Below are 23,260 nucleotides of genomic sequence, written 5' to 3'. Positions count from 1 at the left end.
AATATATTTATGTATTGTATGTTTAAACTTTGTTAGTTAATCTAGTAGTATTTGCTGTGATATCAAAGAAGTACTTTTGCTTTAAGTAATAAATGGAAAGCAAGTTAAATTTAAATATTTTTGTTTTCTTTTCTGATCCGAAAAATGATCCAATCCGTTTGTCAGAAACTGTAATGTGATCCGAACCGTGAGATTTGTGATCTGTTGAAAAAGTATAATATACACAAAGAATATCGGCCCGATACATTAATATCGGTATTTTTTAATCCCTAATATTGGTATCGGTATCACCCTCTAAAATAATCTCACGGGTTGGGCTCTACTGTTAGATTTTATTTAGTTTGTGTCAAAGGAATGTGACACAGTTTGTCAGAAGTGCTGCATTATTACATTAAAAACTTCAAGAGTGAAAACAAAAGGGCTGTTTTCTCTGATATGAACTGACACGGTGAATGTGCTGTTGTTCCCGCAGGCGTTGCGTGTGATGGGGAAGATCATGCGGGAGTGCTGGTACGCTAACAGCGCTGCACGACTGACGGCTCTCCGCATCAAGAAAACCCTGTCTCAGCTCAGCGTGGACGAAGACATGAAAATCTGAGCAAACACTACCTTCTGTCAGAAACACTCCTAGCAAAGAGAACGTGTACAGACATGCGACTACTCTAAACTATCCTGCCAGTTCACAAGTATTTCCGTCCGCTGAGTCGGGACGGGGTCTACCTCATCCCAACGCCAAAACTACTGAACCCTCGCTCCCAGCAGCCCTCTGTGCTCTCCTCCTCACCCTCCTCTCTACATCTACCACTGACCCTCGCTCGCCCATCTAACTGGACATGGGACTCAATTGATTCTGATCAAATCCGGTTTGGCCCCTAAGATCTTTTTTTTTTTTTTTTTTTTAAGCAGTTTTGATCTTGTTGTATTCACTAAGGTGATTCTAGCAGACTATCACGGCTAACTAACTATGAAGAAAAGGGTGGGTTGAGCTGGTAAACACGACCAGCTGGTTCCTTTCATAACCACATCAAAGCTGTTTGCAAAACAACCTTATTTGCACTTTATCCCAGGTTTCGTGAGCGTGGGTTATAGCCATCTTGGTTTCACACACTGGCACGCGTGTTTATTCTTAACTACTGAACGGTACGGAGATATCTATTTATTTTAGCTCGTAGATACTTCACACGTCCTTATTGTTTTTATCTCCGTTAGATTTCCTCCTCCATGGGCAAATGAAGCTACTGTACATGGTATATTTTTTAATAGTATGGAAATGTAAATAGCCTACCCTTTTTTAATTTCCAAGTCCTTCGACTAAGCTACAGGTTTGATCGTCCAGGAACATGGGAGATGTGAAGGTGTACGGGTCAGGCTTTTCGTTAAACTTTATTTTTCATAGCTAAACCTGTCACGGTAGCATTAAATTACACTATAATGACGCACATTTATTAACTGAGGAGCATTGGGACTGTTTTGTAAACTTGTTTTTTTTAAGGAATATTTCATGCAAGTGCATAAGAATGTTATTTATCATCATTTATCATCCTTGCGTCGCTCCAAACCCATATGCTGGAACTTTTAATGTAAAACACAAAAGAACATATTTAGCAGAATGTGCAAGCTGCACTCAAAAAATGATGAAACATTGCCATAAATGATCAGTATGATATTATGCTAAATTCAAAGTGTGATACTTTTTTAGGAGCTTGATGCAATCAGAATTCATGCAATTTAATTACAAGGCAAAGGGTTGCATGAACTTGTCCAATGCAAGCAAGAAAGTCATGCAGGTTTGGAGCATCATAAGGACGAAAAATTACAGGATTTTAATTTTTGCATTAACATTACGACGTGATCCTAGGAAATAATCTCATTCTTCTTCATGCACTGGGTCTGTAATGAGAAGAACGACTTGAAAACGTAACTTGAAAAGTTTGGCGTCGAAGTGCACTGCTTTACTCCTCCAACATTGTATTTATGACTCCTGACAGACATTGTGTCTCTCTCTCGTACTCCACGGATAAATACTACTGCCCTTCTGTCCCTCTCCGCTTAATATGCAAGATGTTAATGTAGTTTCTATAATGTATGACCTTTTTATTAATCCGATTTGATTCTGTAGACAATCGTGTGGTTCTGCTTTGTGGTTTATTTTTTTAAATGTGACTCTGTTTTAATTCAGGTTTTATTCGTATAGCGCTTTTAACAGTAGGTTTTGAAGCAGCTGTACAGGGTTTTGGGTCTGTGGTCTTTCGTTTAATTTTATTTTATCTCCCAGTTTCACTGGACTTATGTCTAGAGTCTGTGTTTTGACAATCTGAAGTACTGTTATTCTCCTTCATCCATTTGCAACAATTCAGTCGCCTTACACTAAGATTAAAATGTGTCCAGAAAAAGCCAAAAATGATTGCATATATGTTAATGCTTTCTTTAGATTATATTTTCATGTTAAGGAGATCCAAAATGACAGGCTACCATGTGAAATGTGTTTGTATCACTGGACTGAGTCACAACACTACTGAGAAATATAAGATGACACTGGCACATCTGCTGCTGATTGAGAAAATCATCTTGAATTGGGAATAAGTGTTCAGGTTTGATCTGTATTTGTTTCTTCTGTCGAGTTCAGTTTGTACATATATTTATAGTTTCCAGAAAGCATGTCGCTGCTGGCAGGATTGGGGCTTTATGAACGTCTGCTCCCTTTCATCCTTTGACTGTAGTAGACGTCTGTCGCCTGGATAATTATAACAGCTAAACGATGGCGACAATGTGATTTTTACGTCCTGGTTTAGCATTAAGGAAGTTTCCTCAGTCTGACCTCACAGCAGACCTGTATAATCCCAGTGTATTTCCCAAATCTACATGGAGAGACTTTTCAGGAATTTCAGTTTCCAATCATGTACATGGGTAATTATTAAACAGTAATAAATACAGATTTTCCTAAAATTTTCTTGCGTTCTTTCTTGCTTCATAAATTTTAGAGTTTTTCTAATTTGCTTTGGTGCGTTTCTCAGATCAGAAATTACATTCCCAAAACTACTTGTTTGACCTCCACATCATCTAGTCAGTTGTGTCTCTCATTCTTTTGAACAAGTTGCAATTGCTTTGGACCATTCATGCACTGTGTGGTGCTGTGTTCGATTTGTTTTGAGAAATGCACATACTACGGATGCATCGAGAAATGCACTAAAGCGACTGAGAAAAACTGTGATAATGTAAATATGGTGGGTGTAATTTAATAGCTTGTTCAAACTATAGAAAGCATGTAATTTATGTTGTCAAACATGACATTTACACAAGTACAACGTTTATTAAAAACCGGTTGAACTGGAATAAAGCCTGAGGGAACAAGAGTTCTTCAGATAGCTGTAATGCAAAACTAATCCCGCTCGCTTGCAAAGGGAAAACAGAAAAACAAATGCAGCTTTCAAATAAAAAAAGTTAGTTGTTTTTATATTTTTTAGAGTCAAACAAAGATAATACTGTCAAATCACAGGTTGCAACCTGATCAGGTTCAAGTAGAAGTGAAAATGTGATCTTGATGTATGCTTATCAAATAAGAAAAATAAATCTTATTTTTTAGATGCCAAAGAACTTTAGAAGACAATCTTCACAATGTTCGCCAAAGGTTTGTATAAAAAAAGTCAAAAGTAAATTCATATTTCTATTCAGCAAGGATTCATGTACTCCGTGGCAGTAAAACATTTGTAGTGTAATATTTCTATTGCAATTAAATACTGTTCTTTCTATTTATTTAAGAATCCACAAAAGTGCTCCGTTTATCCAAATAAATGCAACTGCAAAAACTGAACAGGTTTTATTTGCTTGTGCCTTGAAACATCTTTGACATGAGAGAAATAGAAAATAGTTCATGTGTATTTACAGATGTGCGTGGCATAAAAAAATATTAGAGAGAGAAAAATAAAAGATGGAATTATTTTTTCTCATAGCAAATAAAAACAAGAGAAGTGTGAATCGTCCGGAGTCGCTGTTGGACCTTACAGTACTTTTTTTTTTTTTTTTGTCAAATAACATCAGCAAATTGTGGGAGTATATCTAACTGAAATTGCTTCACAATTTACCCATAATGCACAGCTGACAGGAGATCACTGCCTGTTTCTCATGACATGTTTAATCTATAAAAACACTGCTTCCTCTTTATGTCAAAAGCATTGATAAAAGCCACTGAGATCATGCAGCTGAAAACAACAGAAGAATAAAATCAATAGCAACCTAGAAGTAAAACGTGTCTGCATATAACACGACCAAAAACAACAGGCAAAATCTATCTATGATAATATACTAAAAATACATGATGGTAATATTACAGAGCTGTAATTGTTTTTCCAACGCTATTAAATATTCAATGGTTAATATAAAAACATTTTTTGCAAAGCACTCCATGTTCACATTACAAAGGAAGTTGAAATGGGTCAAACGTCCTCTGAATACTGCAGGAGTGACTGTATCAGTGTGTAGTGTGGAAACAGACCGGCTCAGATGAAACTCTTCAATATCAAAAGCCCAAATGAACCACGTCCAGATCAATAAGAGAACGCTTCAGTACATACTCTGTTTCTTCTCCACTGACACCTGCACGAAAACCTCATCTGCTGTCCTTCTGTGAGGGAAATAACACGAACGACGGCTGTCACGTCAGTAAGAGCTGTGCCCAGTGACACAATTAAAAACATCTGAATTCTGTCCAGTTAAAATGATTGTAGACTCCCTGAAGCAGTACAGAGGTCTCTTTCTTCACTCTGTATCTGGCTGTGCTTTATTATCTCCTGTGTCTGAGACATCTCTATCAATCCTTTTTCTGGAACACCTTGTGACTTACTGAGAGAAAAGGAAATACAGAGACGTTCTGCTTCACCGTCTCTCCTTCCATCAAAAACTTCCTGAAGAGGAAAGAAAAAGTAAAGGCTGTCAATAGAACAAAACAATCAATCAAAAATGAATCAGTCTAACTAACATTTTAGATTTAGATTTGATTCTTAATAACTGAAGTCATACAGTCAACTACAAAAGTGCATATTGGTGTTTTTGGAGTTTGACAGTCATGCAAATGTCATTTGGAAAGAGTTTCTATAAAGATCTCTGTGTATATGAATCTGAGCATCAATGCTTCAGGATGTCATAATGCAGTCTTACCATCGTCTCCATTGGAGAGCACCAGCGCCTGTAAGATATCAGACAGAGACACGATGCCTTTCACAACCTCCTGCTCATCCACGATCACTAACCTGTGAACCTACACACACACACACCATGATCAGACAGTGAGCTACATCTTCATCTGTCCATCCAAATATACGTGCACAACTGAAAGATTTCTTTTATTGATCAGTCAAATCAAAACCATCTGAAAAAACAGTTTTTTTAATTTTTTTTATTATTAAAACATTTACCGATGACACATTCAACTGATCAAAAGTGACCGTAAATACATTTGTTACAAAATATTTATATTTGAAAAATGCTTATCTTTAGAACATCCTATTCATCAAAGAAACGTGAAATATAAAATGTATCAGTTTCCATGAAAGTATGAAGCAGCACAACTGTGTTCAACACTGATAATAATCAGAAATGTTTCTTGAGCAGTAAATCATCATATTAGAATCATTTCTGAAGATCATGTGACACAAGACTGGAGGAATGATGCTGAAAATACAGCGGAGCATCACAGAAATAAAATTACAATGTATTTCTGATCAAATAAATACACCTTTTTTTGATCCTACAGACCCCAGACATCTGAACAGAATGTGTTTCTCACCTCGGCCTCCACCAGTCGGTTGACGATGGCTTCTAGCGTCTCATTGGCTCGACAGGTGAGCACACCCTCGAAGTACTGCGAGCGATGCTGGAGGGCTTTAGTCACAGTGATGTCCAGGTTATTGTACGTCTTCTCAGCCGCCAGATTCTGTGTGATGACATGAAAACCATATGAGACACACACAAAGAGAGATAAACACAGAGACTTAATAGTTCACCCCAAAATTAAAAACCCATCCATAATATTGCTTCCGCTTATGAAAACAATGGTCTGATCTGAATCAGGAGAGAAATCTGCACAGCTCAAACACCATTTACATGTCACAACAAATATATGTGTAGATTCTGATGTGAGAGACAACTGGAGGAAGCGTTATTATAGATTACAGATACAACTTTTTGAAGTTTAAAACATCTTGATGGATTTGTTCCTTGAGATATTTTTTCATCAGCTGTTTGGACACTCATTCCGACGGCACCCATTCACTGCAGAGCATCCACTAGTGAAGAAATGATGAACTGCTACATTTCTCTAAATCTGTTCTTATGAAGAAACAAATAGATTTTGGATCAGCAAATTACAATTTTTGGGTGAACTATTAGTGTAAGATATTAAATCAAGGACATATTGTTAAACACACACACACACACACTCACACAGCATCACGAGTATGAGATCATGTACTGCAGTGGCTGCCTTCCCTGAGGCTTTAGACACACTGAGTCCAGTCGAAACAGAAACACCATCACACACACATTCAATAATCTACCACCACCAGCACAGATCAGTGTCCGGCGCTCTAGTTACAAACAACAGACACAAACTTACAATAACATCAAACTTGGAGTAGATGTCCACCACACGTCCTGTCAGCAAAAAAACAGAGAGAAACCACAAAAACACGTCAAACAAAAGCACAGAATAGTCATTATTTACAATATTAGCTCGCTCTCACCATTTTCATCCATCACAGGAAGAGCAGACACTCTCTGATCCACGAAGATGCCGAGCGCGGCGTAGAGCGGCGTATCCGAGTGAACCACCGCGATGTTGTGAAACGTTCCGATGTTCAACTCCTCCAGCGTTTGAGACAGAAACCCCGGCCTGGGCATCTCAGATATCTGTGGGAGATCGTTCACATAGACATGAAGACTAAGCATGCTAGAAAGAAAACTCAATTCCAAGCCAATACACGAGTAAAGGGGAAATTTAGCAATAGTTGCTTCAAAAAAAAGTTACAGTAACTGCTCTGTGGTAGACCACTGCCAAATAAATCAAGGCCCATACTTAAAGTCATGTGTCACAGGAAGCATTCAGTGAGCGGTTACAGGCAGGAAACTCACAAAGAGCTTGAGGAATTTGAGGATCCTCTTGTGCGTCAGGATGTAGAGCGTGTTTCCTGTGAGAGGATCAATGACGGGTAATCTGTGGATCTTATGCTTCACTAGAGATGAGACGGCATCATATAAGCTGAGACAGAGAGAAAATAAAAACATCAGACATGATCACAGCTCTCTAACAAAACCATTTGACATGCACGCTTACAAACTCTTACCTGGCATTGGGCGATATGCTGACCAGAGGTTTGAAGGAGTCTTGCAGGTAGACCTCTAGAAGAAGAAAAATACAGATCAGTCCCAGGCTCTCGGTGTAAACCTCATGAATACACATAAAATCATTCCCACCTCGCCATGTTTCTATTTTGTGCTCTTCTAATTCATATATCTGGACCTAAACCAGAAAACAATAACATTACATTGTTAAAGATTAATCAAGAGGACTTGAGGAATGGGAGAATAATAGTCTTAACAAGTTTCACCAGAGGAGACTTGTAATAGCGATGAAGTATGTTGATGAAATCTGTGATGGTCAGCATACCTAAAATAAAAAAGTAAATAAAGAAAACAAGACAGAAGTTAAATGAGAAATACAATTGTTCAGATAACAATAAATGACTGTGAATTAGAGCAAATTATGAGTCCACAACAAGGACTATGATGGAAATATGTGTGGAACTTTCTTGTGTTATCCTCGACAGTTCTGATTAATGTATAATTGTCACTGTCATGGCATCTTGTTATGTAGTTATTTCTGTTATTGTTTAATAAAATTCAATTTAATATTTACATTTCCTAAAAAAAAAATAACTTCTTACCGACAAAGCATTGTTTCTTGCTGTCCCAGAGAGGCGCTGCTCTCACCCCATTAGACACTAGAGCGAAGAAGGCCTTCTTCACCTGGTGACCACACAACTATCAATTACCCAGCAGGCTCTCGCACAGCCTAAATGTCATTATTGACACAAAGTGCAGAACAAATATATCCAATCTCTAGAGTCAACATGAAATCAATACTGACTCCATGTGCCTGATTCTAATGTCAGTTATTCATATCATTCCAAATATTTTGTGTGTATGTATGTTAATTCTGTTTGCATAGTTTTAGCAAATGCACATTCAGTCTTGCTGCATTCTTGTGTGTAACAGACACTTTCATGATCTAATTAATTAAAGGAATAGTTCATCCAAACATGAAAATGAGTCCCCCCTCAGGCCATCTAATGGAGTAATGTAGCATTCATCACTTGCTCAGCAATGGATCCTTCTGCAGTGAATGGGTGCCGGCAGAATGAGAGTCTAAACAACTGGATTTTTTTCTTACAAACACAAACAGCTTTTCACTTCACAAAACATTATCTGATGGACTGGAGTGCTGTGGATTAATGTGATGTTTTTATCAGCTGTTTGGACCTTTATTCTAATGGCACCCATTCACTGCAGAGCATCCATTGATGACACACTGATGCAATGCTACATTTTTCTCCAAATTTGTTGTGATGAAAAAACAAACTCGTCTTGGATAGCCTGAGTGTAAGTACATTTTCAGCAAACCTTAATTTTTGGGTGAACTATTCTTTTAATGAGGAGTAGGGATATGCCGGTATCAAATTTTTAAGTGGTCATAATATAGTAGAACATATTAAATCACTTTTTTTCTTATAACAAAAATGTAAATACATTTAAATAATAAAGCAATACAGAAAAATACAGTTAAAAGTTTACACAGATTAAAATGCAAAAGAACTATACAATAAGACCTCATTAGTTAACCATTAACATTTACAATGAGCAATAGCTACATTTGCTAAAAAAAAAAAAAAAAAAAAGGGTTTGAAAATAAATAGCCTATTAAGTTTTAATACGTATTTGGCACTGCGATGAACATCATAACATCATACGAATACACAAATCTGATTGGCTATTTAAAATTATTTCAATATGTTTTTGAAAGTAGTGCAGCTGCTTTATTTATGGGGTTTCCAGAGTAAAGGCTGCATTTTCTGCAGTTTCTGTGATGTTGTGCATTTTGAAAAGTTGATGGGAATAGTATTCTTAAAATGCATTCAAAATCCGGAATAATTTGTAATATATTCACGGTATTTAGAAGTGCCCACCATAACAATATTGTGCATATTAATTACCGTGATGTATCGCATTACCAAAGACTGCCACACTTCTAATGAGGAGAAAAATCACGTTTGTTTGTTTTTGTTTCATTTCACACAGAAATGTGTGATATTATGGAAATTATTAGGTTGTAAACAAGGTTGCACATTTTGCAAAATTTGAAGAGTTTATTAGCAAAAATTCTGCATTATTCTCTACACAATCTTAATTCTAAACACGTTTTGTCAAAAAAGCCAGTGTTGTCCACTTCCAAGGCATCACGAGTTCATGTTTTACAGCAGTAGCCAACAAGTGCCCTTGCTGTTTGTGAACAGAAGCCGATAAGTCCATTTTACTCAGGTTTAGGTCAGGTGACTAAGCTGCCAGTCACAAGAAAAGATGCGCTAGATGAATGCAAAATAAAAAAAAAGAAACATGATTTCTGAAAATAAATGGAGTTATCTGAACTCCTCATTTGATTTCTTCTGAAAACCAACCTGTAGAGAAGTGTCAAACACCACCAACTTGGAGCTGGTGGGCACCAGGTCATAGCAGCGGTGGGATTTCATGAAGCGGGTGTAGACATTATACTCAGGATCTGGTTTGGAATAAACGGAAAACAAAAAGGAAAAAATTGTATTTTAATGTTTGAAAAAACATAGTCTAAACCATTAAATCACGAACATGCATTAAAAACAACTAATGAAAATATGAGAGAAAAAGTGTCAGAGAGCAAAATGTGACTGTATCATATTTCTATTGTGACTTTAGTCTCAGATTTCTGCTTTCATATCTCTCACATGGGCTGCAGCTCATCGCAGGACTACAGTATCATCTTTATTTATTCACATTCTTACCGTCTGTGTGCGCCTCCTTTTTAACATCCAACTCATCTAGGACAGCAGGAACCTGAAAAACATGACAAGGTGTGAACATTCAAAACCCACTTTTCCTTTAGAAATTTGATTTTTATTCTGATAATAGTCCTGAATATTAACCCCATAAATCCTGACACATGAAATAATAGTTCTAAGATATAAATAAAACTTTTTTTTAGAACCTTTAGAAAAAATATAACAAAATTAATCAAAAGCCTGCAGAAGTTTTTTTTTTTTTTTTTATTATGCATGTACTGTATACTCAATTACAACTAAGTTGCTTCAGTCCATGAAGTGTTCATTTTTTATCACTGGGAAGCTTAAAGACTGTAGTTTTGATGTTTGGTAACTGATTCTTTTAATATTTTACAGAGCAACTGTAATTTATTAATATGCAAAAAGAAATCTCATCAGAGACAGAGAGTACTGACCTTAACTTTGAAATAGTGATGCATAGATGAAATGATGAAAAATCAGTAAAAATCTTTATTCATTTTCATGGAGAGGGTTAAAAAGATCTAAAAGTGGTCTAAAGGTCTAAAAGTGTTTTGAATATATAGAAAAAACAATAGATTATCCTTTTTAGATACATTGTGAACTATAACGCAAGTCCAGGGTTCTTGTAGCATGTCTTTTATGTGTTTTTTGAGATTGAATTGAAATCAAATACTGCCATACTGACCCTTAATGCTTCTGATTGTGAAGTCTACTTAATAAATATTGAGAAAAGTATGGAAAAACATCTTTCAGGTCACTCAAACCATTTATTTAAATGAAGGCGCCTTTAAATGGTCACTAATGGGGTTTGATAGTCATCTAGTGGAAATGCTTGGTACTACGCCCAAACAAAATCTCATTTAAAGATCATTTTTTGAGATATCAACCTCAAATTTGGAACATAACTTGTTCAGAATTTATCTTTTGATTTTCTAGCAGTTTTAGAGTAAAACATGTTTTCTAAAATATTTATTTTACATAAAATCTAAATATTAAAGTTATTATATCATATATTTTCATAAACTTAAATTTCCATAACCTTTTTGTTTATATAATCTTTATAACGTTTTCTCTTTTAGTATAATCTGCCAAGTGTTTGCTTTAAAAAGAGACCAACCTTAACCTATGGACCAAAGCATTCAAAAGTTATAACCGAAGTTGGGAAAGTCGTTTTCACGTCTATGCTCAAAAAGTGAAACCGACAGTTAACGGGTTAAATTAACCTCAGTGTACGTTAACTGGCTTCATATGAATGGAAAATACTACACGACACAAGAGCCATCCTACTAATATCATTTAGCGCTCTATCTAAACATTATTACCGATATTAGCTATCTTGCATATTATAACACAACACAAACAAACAAAAACTGCCGTTAGTCGTCTCTCGTCAGTTAACGTTATTCCTCGTCTGTCAGATCAACTCCGTCCCCGTTTAAACTCGCACTAACGTTACTTACACACTCCATGATCCATTCACGATGTGGAGAAGCTAAAGATGTTTACTTTGAACTCAGAGCGCAGAAATGTAGTTTAATTCGGTCTCCGGTCCCTGAAATGATGTGTATTCCGCCTCTGGCCGAGCCTCCTGAAAGGATGACCGATGCGGAGGCCGCGACCGGATGTGACGACATACGCGTGTGCGCGCTTCTACATAACAATAACAATGTAAAATAATAATAATAATAACAATGCATAATCGTACAAAATAATTGATCCTGCTGATAAGCTGGTTATAAAATAAATTCGATATGAATTATATAACAACACTATATTTTAAAACATATCTCGACCACAGTAGTGAGTGCCTAAGTGAGTCTGGCAGATAAACGTTGTATTTAGATTTGTATTTATTTAAGTAAAACTAAAAGTAACGGTTCTAGGCAGAAGAGGAGTAAATAAAAGCGTTACCAAGGCAACAGAAAACTATTCCTTAATCATAATTTTTAACAAGTTAGAAATGAGACCACAGCAAACCAGAGAAAAACATGCTGATCATCAGAGTAAGTTAAGAACAAACCAGAAAGCAAACATTTCTTAACCCTACTAGCACACCTCGAACACATTGCAACGGTAAAGTTATATATATATTAAAATAATCTTGAAGTTTATCAACACATACGTGCAGAGAAAAACAACATGGAGCTCAAGTTTCTCCTGAAAGATGAAGTTTTTGTGGATTTCTTCAATACATTTCTAAGTCTTCCAGTAAGATGAAATCTTATATGCTCCTCATTTGCACATCTTTAATTATGTGCTGTCTATCCTGAAATGATCGTACATGTTCGTCCTGTTTTTAGGTGTTTGGGCAAACCCTTCTCTACATGCTCAAGGAAAACAAGTGGTTAATGTCTCCAGATCTGCCCTTTGCTCAGGTATTTATGAGAATATTAACCAGACCACCGTAGCTGTTGGCCAAAACATCTAATATCTGTATAACGTTACATATTTACTGTCAGGTGAATGCTGGAGAATTTCTGAAATGGTTAGACACACATCGGATGGTTTACTTCAAACAAACGGAGCTCTATCACAACTTCATTCTCTGCACAGAGATCCTTGACTTTGTATCCTGTAAATCCACAGGTAATATCACGTTCATATGACAGTGATATACAGTATACTTGTATAAAAGTTGTCTGGAGTGGGACACATTAAAGGAATTGTTCACCCCAAAATTAAAATCTGCTGGACATGTCCTCATCCTCAGGCCATCTACAAGATGTAGATGAGTCATTTGTTCACCAAAACAGGTTCTGAGAAATGTTTCATCAGTTGCTCCCCAACGGATGCTCTGCAGTGAATGGGTGCCGTCAGAATGAGAGTCTAAACAGCTGATAAAACCATCACACTAATCCACAGCACTCCAGTCCATCAGTTAATGTTTTGAGAAGTGAAGAGCTGCATGTTTCTAAGAAACAAATGCATCATTAAGATGTTTTAACTTTAAACCATCATTTCTGGCCAATAAAACAAGTTCATAATTCATAATAGCACTTCCTCCATTGGAAAAGTCTATTGCCTGCATGTTGTCTCTCACATTAAAATTCACCCACATATTTTTTTTGAGCTGTTTTGGGCTGTTTTTGATGGTAAACGGTTCTTTGTTCGTGTGTATTTCTCTCCTAAATCAGACCTGATGACTTTTCCAGTGGAAAGAGCAAGATTATGGACTCATGTTTTTGCCAGAAGCAACAGTTTGAATTTAAAAACTATTCAACGATGGATTTGTTTCCTAAAAACATGCAACTTTTCACTTCACAATTAACTGATGGACAGGAGTGGTGTGGATTACTTTATTGTGATGTTATTATCAGCTGTTTGGACTCTCATTCTGACGGCACCCATTCACTACAGAGCATCCACTGGTGAAGAAGTGATGGAATGCTACATTTCTCTAAATCTGTTCCCATGAAGAAACCACCTGGGATGGCCTAACAGTGATTCGGTTTTCTGGAAATTTTCATTTTGGGTGATTTTTAATGATGCTTTTTTCAGAGGACTTGAAGTGGACTCCGGCGGACCAGTGGCTGTTGAGGAAGTGTCTCGGCAGTGTGAGGGGAATCCAGAGATTTCGTTCATTTCTCAAGGGCACTGCTGGTGTGAGACTGCACTGATTCAGCATCCAAACCTGTTTAATTTTACAAGACCTCCACAAGTTTTTACATCAAATTTACATATGAAATGATGCCCTCCATACTGTCCCAAATTAAGATAAGCAAAAATAAATTCTGCCAGTGCTTATGCTACATGTGTAATGTGTTTTCGAGCAGAGGAGGAGCTTCTTCTGTTCTGTGTGAGAGTGTCCATGATGTTGAGTATGAAAGAAGAAGAAAATGAAGATGTGTTTCAGACTTTGAATCGTCAAGCACTTCAGAAGACGATCAGACTCTGTCACCTGAGCGAAGGCTCTGCCATCCTCTCTGTCTGCCATATACACGCAGGTGAGTGTTTCTCTACTCTTCCCTTACATTTCTGTTCTACTGTTTGTAGGATTACACTACCATAAGTTTGGGGTCGGTAGGATTTGTTAATGTTTTCTGCATTTATTTAATCAGAAATACAAAACAAACAGTAATATTGTGAAATATTATAACAATCTAAAATAGCTCTTTTCTATGTGATTATATTGTAAAATGTAATTTATTTCTGTGATGCACCGCTGTATTTTCAGCATCATTACTCCTGTATTCAGTGTCACATGATCTTCAGAAATCATTTTAATATACTGATTTGGTGCCAGATTTTTATTTTAGTATTATTTATATGCTATTGTGACTTTAATTAATATTATGAATTAGCTGTTATTTTATATTTGTAGTTTTCATTTAGATTTTAGCTTATTTTTAATAACATTTTATGTGCCTTTGTCAGTTTTTGTTTAAAATATAAATCTTTTTAAATATTACAATTTAGGTTTAATGTATTTGTATTTCAGATTTAGTTCAGTTTTAGCTTTAATTTATTTCCAGTTAGTGATTTTACTGCTTCAAATGTAATGTTTTTCAGTTAGATTTTTTAATTTTCATAAAGTTTAATTAACACCTTTTTTCAGTATTTCTATTGTATTTTATTTCAGCTTCAAGTTGTCACTTCAAGAAAGATCTCTGATTATTATCAATGTTGAAAACAGTGCTACTGAATATTTTTGTGGAAACCCTGAAAAAACAAAACAAAAAAAAAAAAACACTTTTGGATTCTCTGATGAACAAAAAGTTAAAAATAACAGCATGTATAATATTATACATGTCTTTGCCATCACTCTTGATCAATTTAACGTGTCTTTGTCAGGAAAAAAAAAGTTTTAATTTCTTTAAAATAATTCTTACTCCAATCTTTTTTTTTTTTTTTTTTGGTCTTTTGATTTCGTCTGTACTAATTACTGAATATTTTATCATATTGTATCTTTTTTTAGAGGACATGGCTGAGCTTCTGACCAAGGAGCACCCACTCAGTGCCCAGAAGCATGTTTTGGCAGAGATGAGAAAGAAAGCTCTGTGTCGGCTGCAGTCCTATTGGCTTCCTCAGTTCTTACACTGCTGTAAATCCTGGCTGTGGCGTGTGCCTGAATGTCAGCCCATTGTAGAGAAATACACATCTTTTTCCTCTCCTCCTGCTCCGTCTCCCTCCTCACGTGAGCGTGAACGGTGCAAACCGAATCCCACGCTGAGTCCTGCTAAATCCTACTGCAGTAAACGCAGCAAACGGCTCCTCTGGAGTCGGACAAACACAGTCCGTTCACAGTCCAGCAGCATCTTCCTGTGGCTTCCTCCAGCCGGCCAGGAGGATCTAAAGTGTTCAAACATAGCACATCCTCCTCAAAGTAGTCCAGAAACCTCTGTCCAGCACACATGTGCCCAAACCCCGTCATGTCAGATCCCCTGCCGTGTGAACCTTCATCCTCCGCCATCAGATGTCCACTGCTATCTCCAGCCGGCTCTGTCTGCCGAGGCTCTGGCTGCAGGTCCTTTCAGGTCTTATCTGAGAGCCCAAGACCTGGTGGACAAGCAGCAGATGCTGGATCTCTTGGAGGATCTGGACCTTTTCCTCCTGCTGGCTCTGAAAGCACAAGGAGAAGATCCAGTCTGTGCACAGAGACAGACAGTGGCTCAGAGGATAATAGAGAAGTACCTGAAAGAGAACATGGCATGCTGTGAACGACTGGATTCGAACACCAGCCACCACCTGCGTTCACTTTTACCCAGCAGTGCGGCTGTCCCATGGATCTACAGAGCGAAATATGAAATATGCAAGGTATATGTCACTTTAATGAGTTCATTTTGCTTTCAAGTCAACAGTAAATCAAAATGTGTTTTCTTAAAACATATATTATTAATCAGTGTGCTTTTATTCTACAGTGTTTGTGTTAATAATCATCAGAATGGTTCAAATTGTAACTTTTGAAATTATTTTCCATTTTGGCTGATGTTAATAATCTCTCACCTGTCATATAGAGATGCTCCCTCCCAATGAAGAAATGCTGTTACAGTTATATTTGGCTGATCTTACAATGCATTCATTTTTCTTTTTACATTATTATTAATTCATGCATTCTCTGATTTTCGTTCAATTCTTTCAGAAACTTGACAGCCACTGCTCACCATTCATTTTCATTATAAAATGAATTGTCCATTCAAAATAATAGACAGTTTGTTACAATTTCTGTAAGATTTTGTTTTTGAAAAAAAAAGAACATATTAAATTGGTTTTAAAAAAAAATGCAATACATATATAATGTTACAAAATAATTATATTTCAAATAAATGCTGTTCTTTTGAACTTTCCGTTGATTAAAGAATCATGAAAAAATTAAATATTCAATATTTCCAACATTAATAATAACCAGAAATGTATCTTGAGCAGCAAATCAGCATATTAGGATGATTTCTGAAGATCATGTGACACTGAAGACCTGAGGAATTCAGTTTTGATCACAGCACATATATTACATTTTTACATATATTCACATATAAAAAAGCTATTTTAAATTCTAAAAATATTTCAGAATTATACTGCATACTTGATCAAATAAATGCAGCCTTATGCTTCTTTCACAAGCATAAAAAACTGAATGGTAGTGTATTTGTCAAGTGATAAGATCTGGCATATGTTCTCATTTTACAGGATCTACAAGATGTTTATGAGTCATTTTTAGATGCGGAGGATAAAGCTCTAGTGTCTCACCTGGTGAGTGACCTAAACTAATGCCTCGAATCAGTGGATGCTTTCACCGCAGTTCCCAGGAACCTTTCCCCATGTCCTCTAGTACTCTCGCAGTGAGAAGAATGAAGAAGAGCTACTGTTCTGTGGTTTCGAGACGGAAACAGAAGCTCACTTTACTCAGACGGAGGCGTTAGTGTTGTGTGGAGGATGCTGCAGCCGTCTCGACCCCGACGCTCTGTCTCAGGACGGCTGGGCTTTAGTGGCCCTGCAAGACCTGCAGAGAGGAGGATCACTGCTGCACAAGTACAACACCGGTGAGAGACCGTACACTAGCCTCTCTCAACACCTCTCACAATGACTCACTTTCTCTGGCTTGTGTTGGGCAGATGCATCTGAGGAGCCATCGATCGCAACAGAGCGCGATATTACAACACCCCTCACTCAAGGTGCTGCACATGTGAAATATTTCATTATCAGAACGTTTGAGACAACTTTTATATTTAATCTGTGTGTGTTTGTTTAGCAGACCGTGTACAAACCTACTTTACTGTATGCTTCACTTCCAGATGTGCCCGAATCGAAAGCAAAGAGTTCTAATAATCTCCGGATGAAAACTCTAAAAAAGGACAGCATTGTTTTTGAAAAGCCATCTACAAAACCCAGGTGCACCTATCTTTCCATTACCTGTCATTAAAGGACCAGTTCACCCAAAAATGTGCTCACCCTCTCAGGCTATCCAAGATGTAGATGTGTTTGTTTCTTCATGGGAACGGATTTGAAGAAATTTAGTCTCACTCACTATGGATCCACTAAGAAACAGTCCATCATTAAGATGATTTTAACTTTTAAAACATCACTTCTGGCTTTAATATATAATCATAGTAATGCTTTTTCTGGTGACAAAGTCCGCCTCCTGTCTCTCACATTAAAATCCAACCACATATTTTGTCTTGTAAACAGTGCTTGGTCTGAGCAGAGTTCTCTCCTGATTCAGACCAGATGCTTTTTTTAAGTTATTGATGGAGTATTTTTACAGACACACAGCTTTACACTTCTCAAGATGCTAACTGATGGACTGTAGTGGTGTGGATTATTGCGATGTTATTATCAGCTGTTTGGACTCTCATACTGACGGCACCCATTCACTGCAGTGCATCCGTTGATGAGACACTGATGCAATGCTACATTTCTCTAAATCTGACGAAGAAACAAACTCGTCTAAATCTTGGATAGCCTGAGAGTGTGAAAAATGTTCATTTTGGAGTGAACTATTCCTCTAAATTTAGCAGAGGAGCTGGTAATATTTGTGGGAAGCACATTTCTAAAAGCATACTAAATATCTCAGGGTAAATTATTTCTGAAACTGAGACTAAGTTGTCTGTTTTGTTTCTTTCTGCTGAATTGCAGGTCATTTGAAGAGGTCCTTACATCATCTCAGTACATTGGTCACTTCAGACAGTTCCTGCAGGAGCACAATGCGGACGGAGCGCTGCTCTTCATACAGGAAGCAGAATCTCTGCGCACCGTCGAACCCAAACGACAGAAGGCCAAAATCCGCGCCATTGTAGACAAATTCTTTCGGCGACAGGATTCCGGTACTGCTTTCATTAATTGATTTTTTAGTGCTATTTCAGTTCAATGTCAAAGGAATGGTTCACCCAATTAAAGAACCACCTGAGTGTCGTCATTATTAACTCACCCTCGCATCATCTAACTGAGAAGATGTTCGGCCTACAGTATGTAAGCAGAGATTCAGTCTGACAGAGCATTGCATGGAGAAAAACAAGAAAGTGACACAGGCTTGAAATGACCCGAGGGTGGTAAAATGATGCTGTTCTTTAAACATAAGCATGCTCCAAAAATGTAAAGAAGTAACACCATGGTGCGCTGTCTCCCTCTGCAGTGGAGCACCTGCAGTGCAGCGCTGACATCATCAGCAGTGTGCCACACATGGACACAGTTCCTCTAGAGGTCATCTTCACCATTCAGCATCTGGTTGCCAAGTCACTGGAGGCCACATGGTACTGTGATGTAAACCTATAGGAAAATATTATTGCTATTTCAGAAGAAAACAATGGTACAAATCTTACATTGTGTCAGTAGAAAAAAAAAAAATCTTGTTTACAACTAAATGGTACATATTAGTATCTAAAGTGTACATGTTGCCCCGTCATCGCTTTGTACTTTTTTCTGGGAGCGTAGAATTCTCAGTTACGAACTTTGTCTCAGATATTGTCTCAGATATATTAGAGGAAATACAAGTATAGAGTAATAAAATGAATGTGGACAGCAGCTCAAATAAATTAATTGGCATTTGATGAGGAATTTTTGAATCAGTGTTATTGTTAAATAAAATCAACTACTTAAAAATGTATTTTGGTAATTGTAATGAAGCTGATATAAAATAAAATCGAAATATTAGTATAAAAACTGAAACCTAATATATATATAGAAAACTTTTGAAAATATTGGCTTTGCAACTAACTGAAATAAAAACAGTTGAAGTACTCAAAATGTATAAAAATAAAAAAGAATTAAAGCTATATTTTGAAAAGACAAAAGCACATTACTTATTGACAAACAAAAACGTAAAAAAATTCAATGTAAAAATAAAAGCTTATTGAAAGTAGTCTATTACTGATTTTTATATATAAGTATACGTACTGTATAAGCATATAAATATAAAAAAAGACTGGTTTAAATAAAAAATGTTCTCTTTTGAAGCTCCAGAGGAGACATATGTGATATTACTGGGCTTTTCTTCTGGAGAAAAAAAATTTAGTTATCCAAGAAGCAGAACATGTATTTGCTTCTGTAAATTGATATAAACTCTATTGCTTGAAGCATTGCTTAATGTAAGCTGTATTATCGCCCAGCTCTGATCTGCTAATTGTGACTATAAGTCATGAAGACATTAAGATATTATAAGCATAACAACATGATTATCTGTAAAGCTGCGTAATACATCTGACTTGAGATTCATTTAGCCTTTGTGCTGTCTATGTGATATCAGAGATGTTTTCAGTGTTTTACAGCGGTCACAAACAAGTTCCTTTTGATCTCGAACAGGTTCAGACAGTATCAGGAAACATTTTATTCTTGTTCCCCGGTTCAATCTGAATCGAATCTGAGAGGTCCGCTGCTGCTGTACAAACTGGTAAAACATTTCAGTAAATTCAAAAACCTGCACTTTTCAGATTTTGAGCAAGTGTTGAGCTCATTTCTTTTGTGCACTTCTCCAGAAAACGAACGCGTGGACTGCTTTCAGCAGCTTCATCCGCAGTGTGACGCGGTTTCTGTCTGCCCTGGAGGACCGTGACTTCAGGTCTGAGTTTGAAGACTATCTGATACACAACTACAAGCACTTCTCACAGCGTAAGTCTCTCCACGGTTCATCCGTTCATCAGATCAACCAAAACCCATTTCAGGGTTTCTTAAATTGACCTTCATCAAACCTGCAAGAAACCCTGTTGTCGTTGTTTTCTCCAGCTTGCTCTGTTCGCTCCAAAGCGCAGCAGTCCTCCGATATCAGCAGCGACGGAGAGAAGTTTAAACCCAAGATGAGAAGCATTATCAACAAAACAGTTATAGCAGACTTCTTAGTCAATGACCTTTCCTTCTACATGGAGTGTGAGAGGTCAGGGGTGTCATCTGTTTGTGTTCAGCGTCTGTGATTGAGGGAGTGGATTGATCTGTTCTGTGTTTCTAGGTTCAGGCATCTGGCAGACGCCGGCGATATGATGGCATCCGAGGGCATGTACAGTGAGAATGATTACGCCAGGCTTCACCAGAAAGCTGAGCTGATCATCAGTATATTTCTCCACTCAAATCTCTCTCAAAAGCTCATGGTACACATTTATCTATAATAATCTCTTTCATATATCAACCAGCACAAATGAGCTGCTAGATAGTGTTTACTAACTAATTATATATATATATATATATCAAAAGAAAATTGGTAAAGGGAACATGTATTATCCAGAAACACCTGAATCTAAGATAATTATTTGTAATATTTGTTTTGTTTTATGAACTTGAATTGGTTGAATTGCCTTGATAAGCAGGAAAGAGTAGAGACAATAACTGCTTATAAATGTTGTTAAAGCCAAGGGTTTTCAGTCTTTTATAATAATAATAATAATAAAACAAATACATTTTTTTAAATGATTATAAATATGTCTAAAATGTTATTTGGGAAATATTTATTTACGTCATTCCATTTTTTCCCTACTCACTATAATACTATATTGTTAGTTGTATTTGTATTTATTCATTTTTAATCTAATTGTATGTGTAGCTAGTTAAATTTTTATTAAATTAGGATTTGTTCCCCTGGATCCCAGTTTGAAAAGCATTTGTTATAAAGTAATTTTTGTTTTGATATGTTTTTCTGGCTGATATGATTGTAAAATTAGATTTTACATTGACATCGCTGATGCAGATGCAGATGCAGCAAATATTGTCATTTATTTATTTATTTTTATATTATGATATAATTGGAATATTTTAATTAAATCTGTCAAAAGTACTGTTTCTTTCTTGACAGTACTTTACAATAAGATCTCATTTGCTAATATTAAATAACACAAACTAACAATACTTGTACAGCATTTAATCTCAGGTCATTTCACCTTTTGATAAAAAAAAAAAAAATGCGTTTGTAAAGGTTGTATCCATTAACGTATGTGCACTAACACGGACAAACAGTTAACAAATGTATTTTATTATGTATTTTTGTATTATATCATGAACAAATGAGACCTTGTTGTAAAGTGTTTATTTCGTAAAATGTATTGTATGTAATTTAACAATTGAAAATGTTATTTTAGAGCGCTTTTAAAACATGGATGGATCAAAATCTTTAATCTGAATCACTCTAACAGCATTCATTAGCATCTCTTGTGTGTGTGTGTGTGTGTGTGTGTGTGTGTGTGTGTGTGTACTCAGATCAACACCAGTGAGGCTCAGAAAGATGGCATCCTGCAGCGCTTTGCCTCTGGGAAGGTGGACCGAACCCTCTTCTATCCAGCTATGATGGATGTGTTTCCAGTTCTCATCTTCTGCTGGAAGAAGTGATGAGATCTTGTTATTTCACACACAGACTGTAGTGTAAACTGAAGCAGTGCAGGTGTCGCTGTTAGCGGACATATAATAGCAACAATAATAATAAATTAAAAAACTAAAAAACATGCTATTAATATTTGCTTGCTAGTATTAGGATTGTTATTAATTGTAATAATCATTAAAAATTGAATTGGGAATAAATAAATAAATCTAAAAGAAAAAGATGGCTATTTGTATTAACTTGCTGGTATTAGGATTTTTTAAAATAATTTATAATGTATACAAATAATACAATTAAAAAATTAAATCTAAATCTAAACTCTAAAAGCTTGTTATTGATATTAGTTTGCTAGAATTAGGACTATCATTGTAAATTTAAGATTGCATTAAATTATATTTTGTAAAGTTTGTAATAGACATAACTTTTAAATTGCCTTCAAATTGGGAATAAAGCAACACTGATTGCTCTTTAGCAGATTTACAGGTTTAGGCATAATAACAGCATGTTTCCTTTGACAGGTTTTGTTGTCTGAAGGTGATGCAGCATCTGTACCCCGCTGAAGCACTGAGGAATCAGAAAGCCTCCTCTCGTCTGAAGGAACAGCATCCTTTTAACCTCCTGCGTGAGATAAAGACGGTCAGAACCAGTGAAGGTGGGCAGTGAGATCACACATCATGTATTATTACACCACGAGCAGTCACTATCAGTGTTTGAACGGTCTACTGATGTGTTTGACTAGTTAAAGATGCCATCCTGCGCTTCTCCACCCAACACGGCCTCATTCTGCTGCTGCCGCTTCAGACACCACACGACCACACACCTGCTTCCCAGCAGCCCTCAGCCCGATGAATGACATTAAACACCTTCAGTTCAGACTGAGGCTCTTCATGAACCAAACCCAACCCTGATATAACCCTGTTTCTCCATAACAGGGATTTTATTATTTAAACTGAAAATGAAAAAAAAAATGCGTTGTTCACCAATGAATGCTATGCAGTGAATGGGTGCCGTCAGAATGAGAGTCCAAACAGCTGATAAAAACATCACAATAATCCACAGCACTCCTGTCCATCAGTTCATGTCTCGTGAAGTGAAAACCTGCAAGTTTGTGTGAAACAAATCCATCTTTAAGAAGTTTTTAACTTCAAACTGTTAATCTCAAATACAAGTCCATAATCCATAATAATGCTAGCTCTACTGAAAAAGTCATCTGGTCTGAATCAGGAGAGAGATCTGCACCAATCAAGCACTTTTTACAACCAAAACTGTTCTAAACATATATGCTGGTACATTTTGATGTGAGAGACAAAAGGAGGTTCACTGGAGGAAGCGGTGTGCATTGCTTGTGGATTATTGTGATGCTTTTATCAACTGTTTAAACTCTCATTGTGACGGCACCCATTCACTTCAGAGGATCCAATATTGAAGA

General features: G+C 36.5%; 3 protein-coding genes across 4 annotated transcripts in view; 2 read left to right on the top strand and 1 right to left on the bottom strand.

Annotated features, from left to right (window-relative positions):
* Positions 1–2,946, top strand: part of acvr1bb (activin A receptor type 1Bb) — an 87,772-nt gene extending 84,826 nt beyond the window's left edge. For both annotated transcript variants that reach the window (XM_052558167.1, XM_052558166.1), the window contains exon 9: positions 473–2,946. In XM_052558167.1, the coding sequence (XP_052414127.1) occupies positions 473–598 (126 nt within the window). In that variant the 3' untranslated portion in view covers positions 599–2,946. The remainder of the gene's footprint in view (positions 1–472) is intronic.
* An 856-nt stretch (positions 2,947–3,802) lies between these two features.
* On the bottom strand, positions 3,803–11,744 carry prkag1 (protein kinase, AMP-activated, gamma 1 non-catalytic subunit). Its single transcript, XM_052559852.1, has 13 exons — positions 11,564–11,744; positions 10,086–10,137; positions 9,726–9,826; positions 7,938–8,019; positions 7,602–7,660; positions 7,468–7,513; positions 7,338–7,392; positions 7,126–7,252; positions 6,738–6,903; positions 6,611–6,648; positions 5,783–5,929; positions 5,155–5,254; positions 3,803–4,901 (listed from the first exon to the last, which is right to left on the bottom strand). The coding sequence occupies exons 1-13, from the start codon at positions 11,570–11,572 to the stop codon at positions 4,891–4,893; spliced, it is 993 nt and encodes a 330-aa protein (XP_052415812.1). The 5' UTR covers positions 11,573–11,744; the 3' UTR covers positions 3,803–4,890.
* A 563-nt stretch (positions 11,745–12,307) lies between these two features.
* On the top strand, positions 12,308–22,723 carry LOC127959088 (regulator of G-protein signaling protein-like). The gene is made up of 18 exons (XM_052558079.1): positions 12,308–12,478; positions 12,563–12,689; positions 13,602–13,703; positions 13,877–14,047; positions 15,019–15,857; positions 16,728–16,790; positions 16,870–17,104; positions 17,153–17,212; positions 17,333–17,429; positions 18,174–18,361; positions 18,670–18,787; positions 19,836–19,923; positions 20,009–20,141; positions 20,256–20,403; positions 20,476–20,614; positions 21,714–21,838; positions 22,350–22,483; positions 22,571–22,723. Exons 1-18 carry the CDS (start codon positions 12,428–12,430, stop codon positions 22,678–22,680), a joined length of 2,928 nt encoding a protein of 975 aa, XP_052414039.1. The 5' UTR covers positions 12,308–12,427; the 3' UTR covers positions 22,681–22,723.
* The last annotated feature ends 537 nt before the right edge of the window (positions 22,724–23,260 follow it).

The sequence above is a fragment of the Carassius gibelio genome, chromosome B6, assembly GCF_023724105.1.
Source record: "Carassius gibelio isolate Cgi1373 ecotype wild population from Czech Republic chromosome B6, carGib1.2-hapl.c, whole genome shotgun sequence".
Lineage (NCBI taxonomy): Eukaryota > Metazoa > Chordata > Actinopteri > Cypriniformes > Cyprinidae > Carassius > Carassius gibelio.
Note: the sequence above shows the minus strand (reverse complement) of the source record. Positions and strands in the feature narration are given on the sequence as shown.

Excerpts from the sequence above, each read along its gene's own strand:
- prkag1 (XM_052559852.1), bottom strand. Across the intron at positions 5,930-6,610 it reads ACTCCAAGTTTGATGTTATT|AATCTGGCGGCTGAGAAGAC; the intron begins GTAAGTTTGTGT and ends GTCATCACACAG. Across the intron at positions 5,255-5,782 it reads ACCGACTGGTGGAGGCCGAG|GTTCACAGGTTAGTGATCGT; the intron begins GTGAGAAACACA and ends GTGTGTGTGTAG.
- LOC127959088 (XM_052558079.1), top strand. The coding sequence starts at position 12,428 with ATGCTCAAGGAAAACAAGTGGTTAATGTCTCCAGATCTGCCCTTTGCT. Across the intron at positions 18,788-19,835 it reads AAGTCACTGGAGGCCACATG|GTTCAGACAGTATCAGGAAA; the intron begins GTACTGTGATGT and ends GATCTCGAACAG. Across the intron at positions 22,484-22,570 it reads GACGGTCAGAACCAGTGAAG|TTAAAGATGCCATCCTGCGC; the intron begins GTGGGCAGTGAG and ends GTGTTTGACTAG.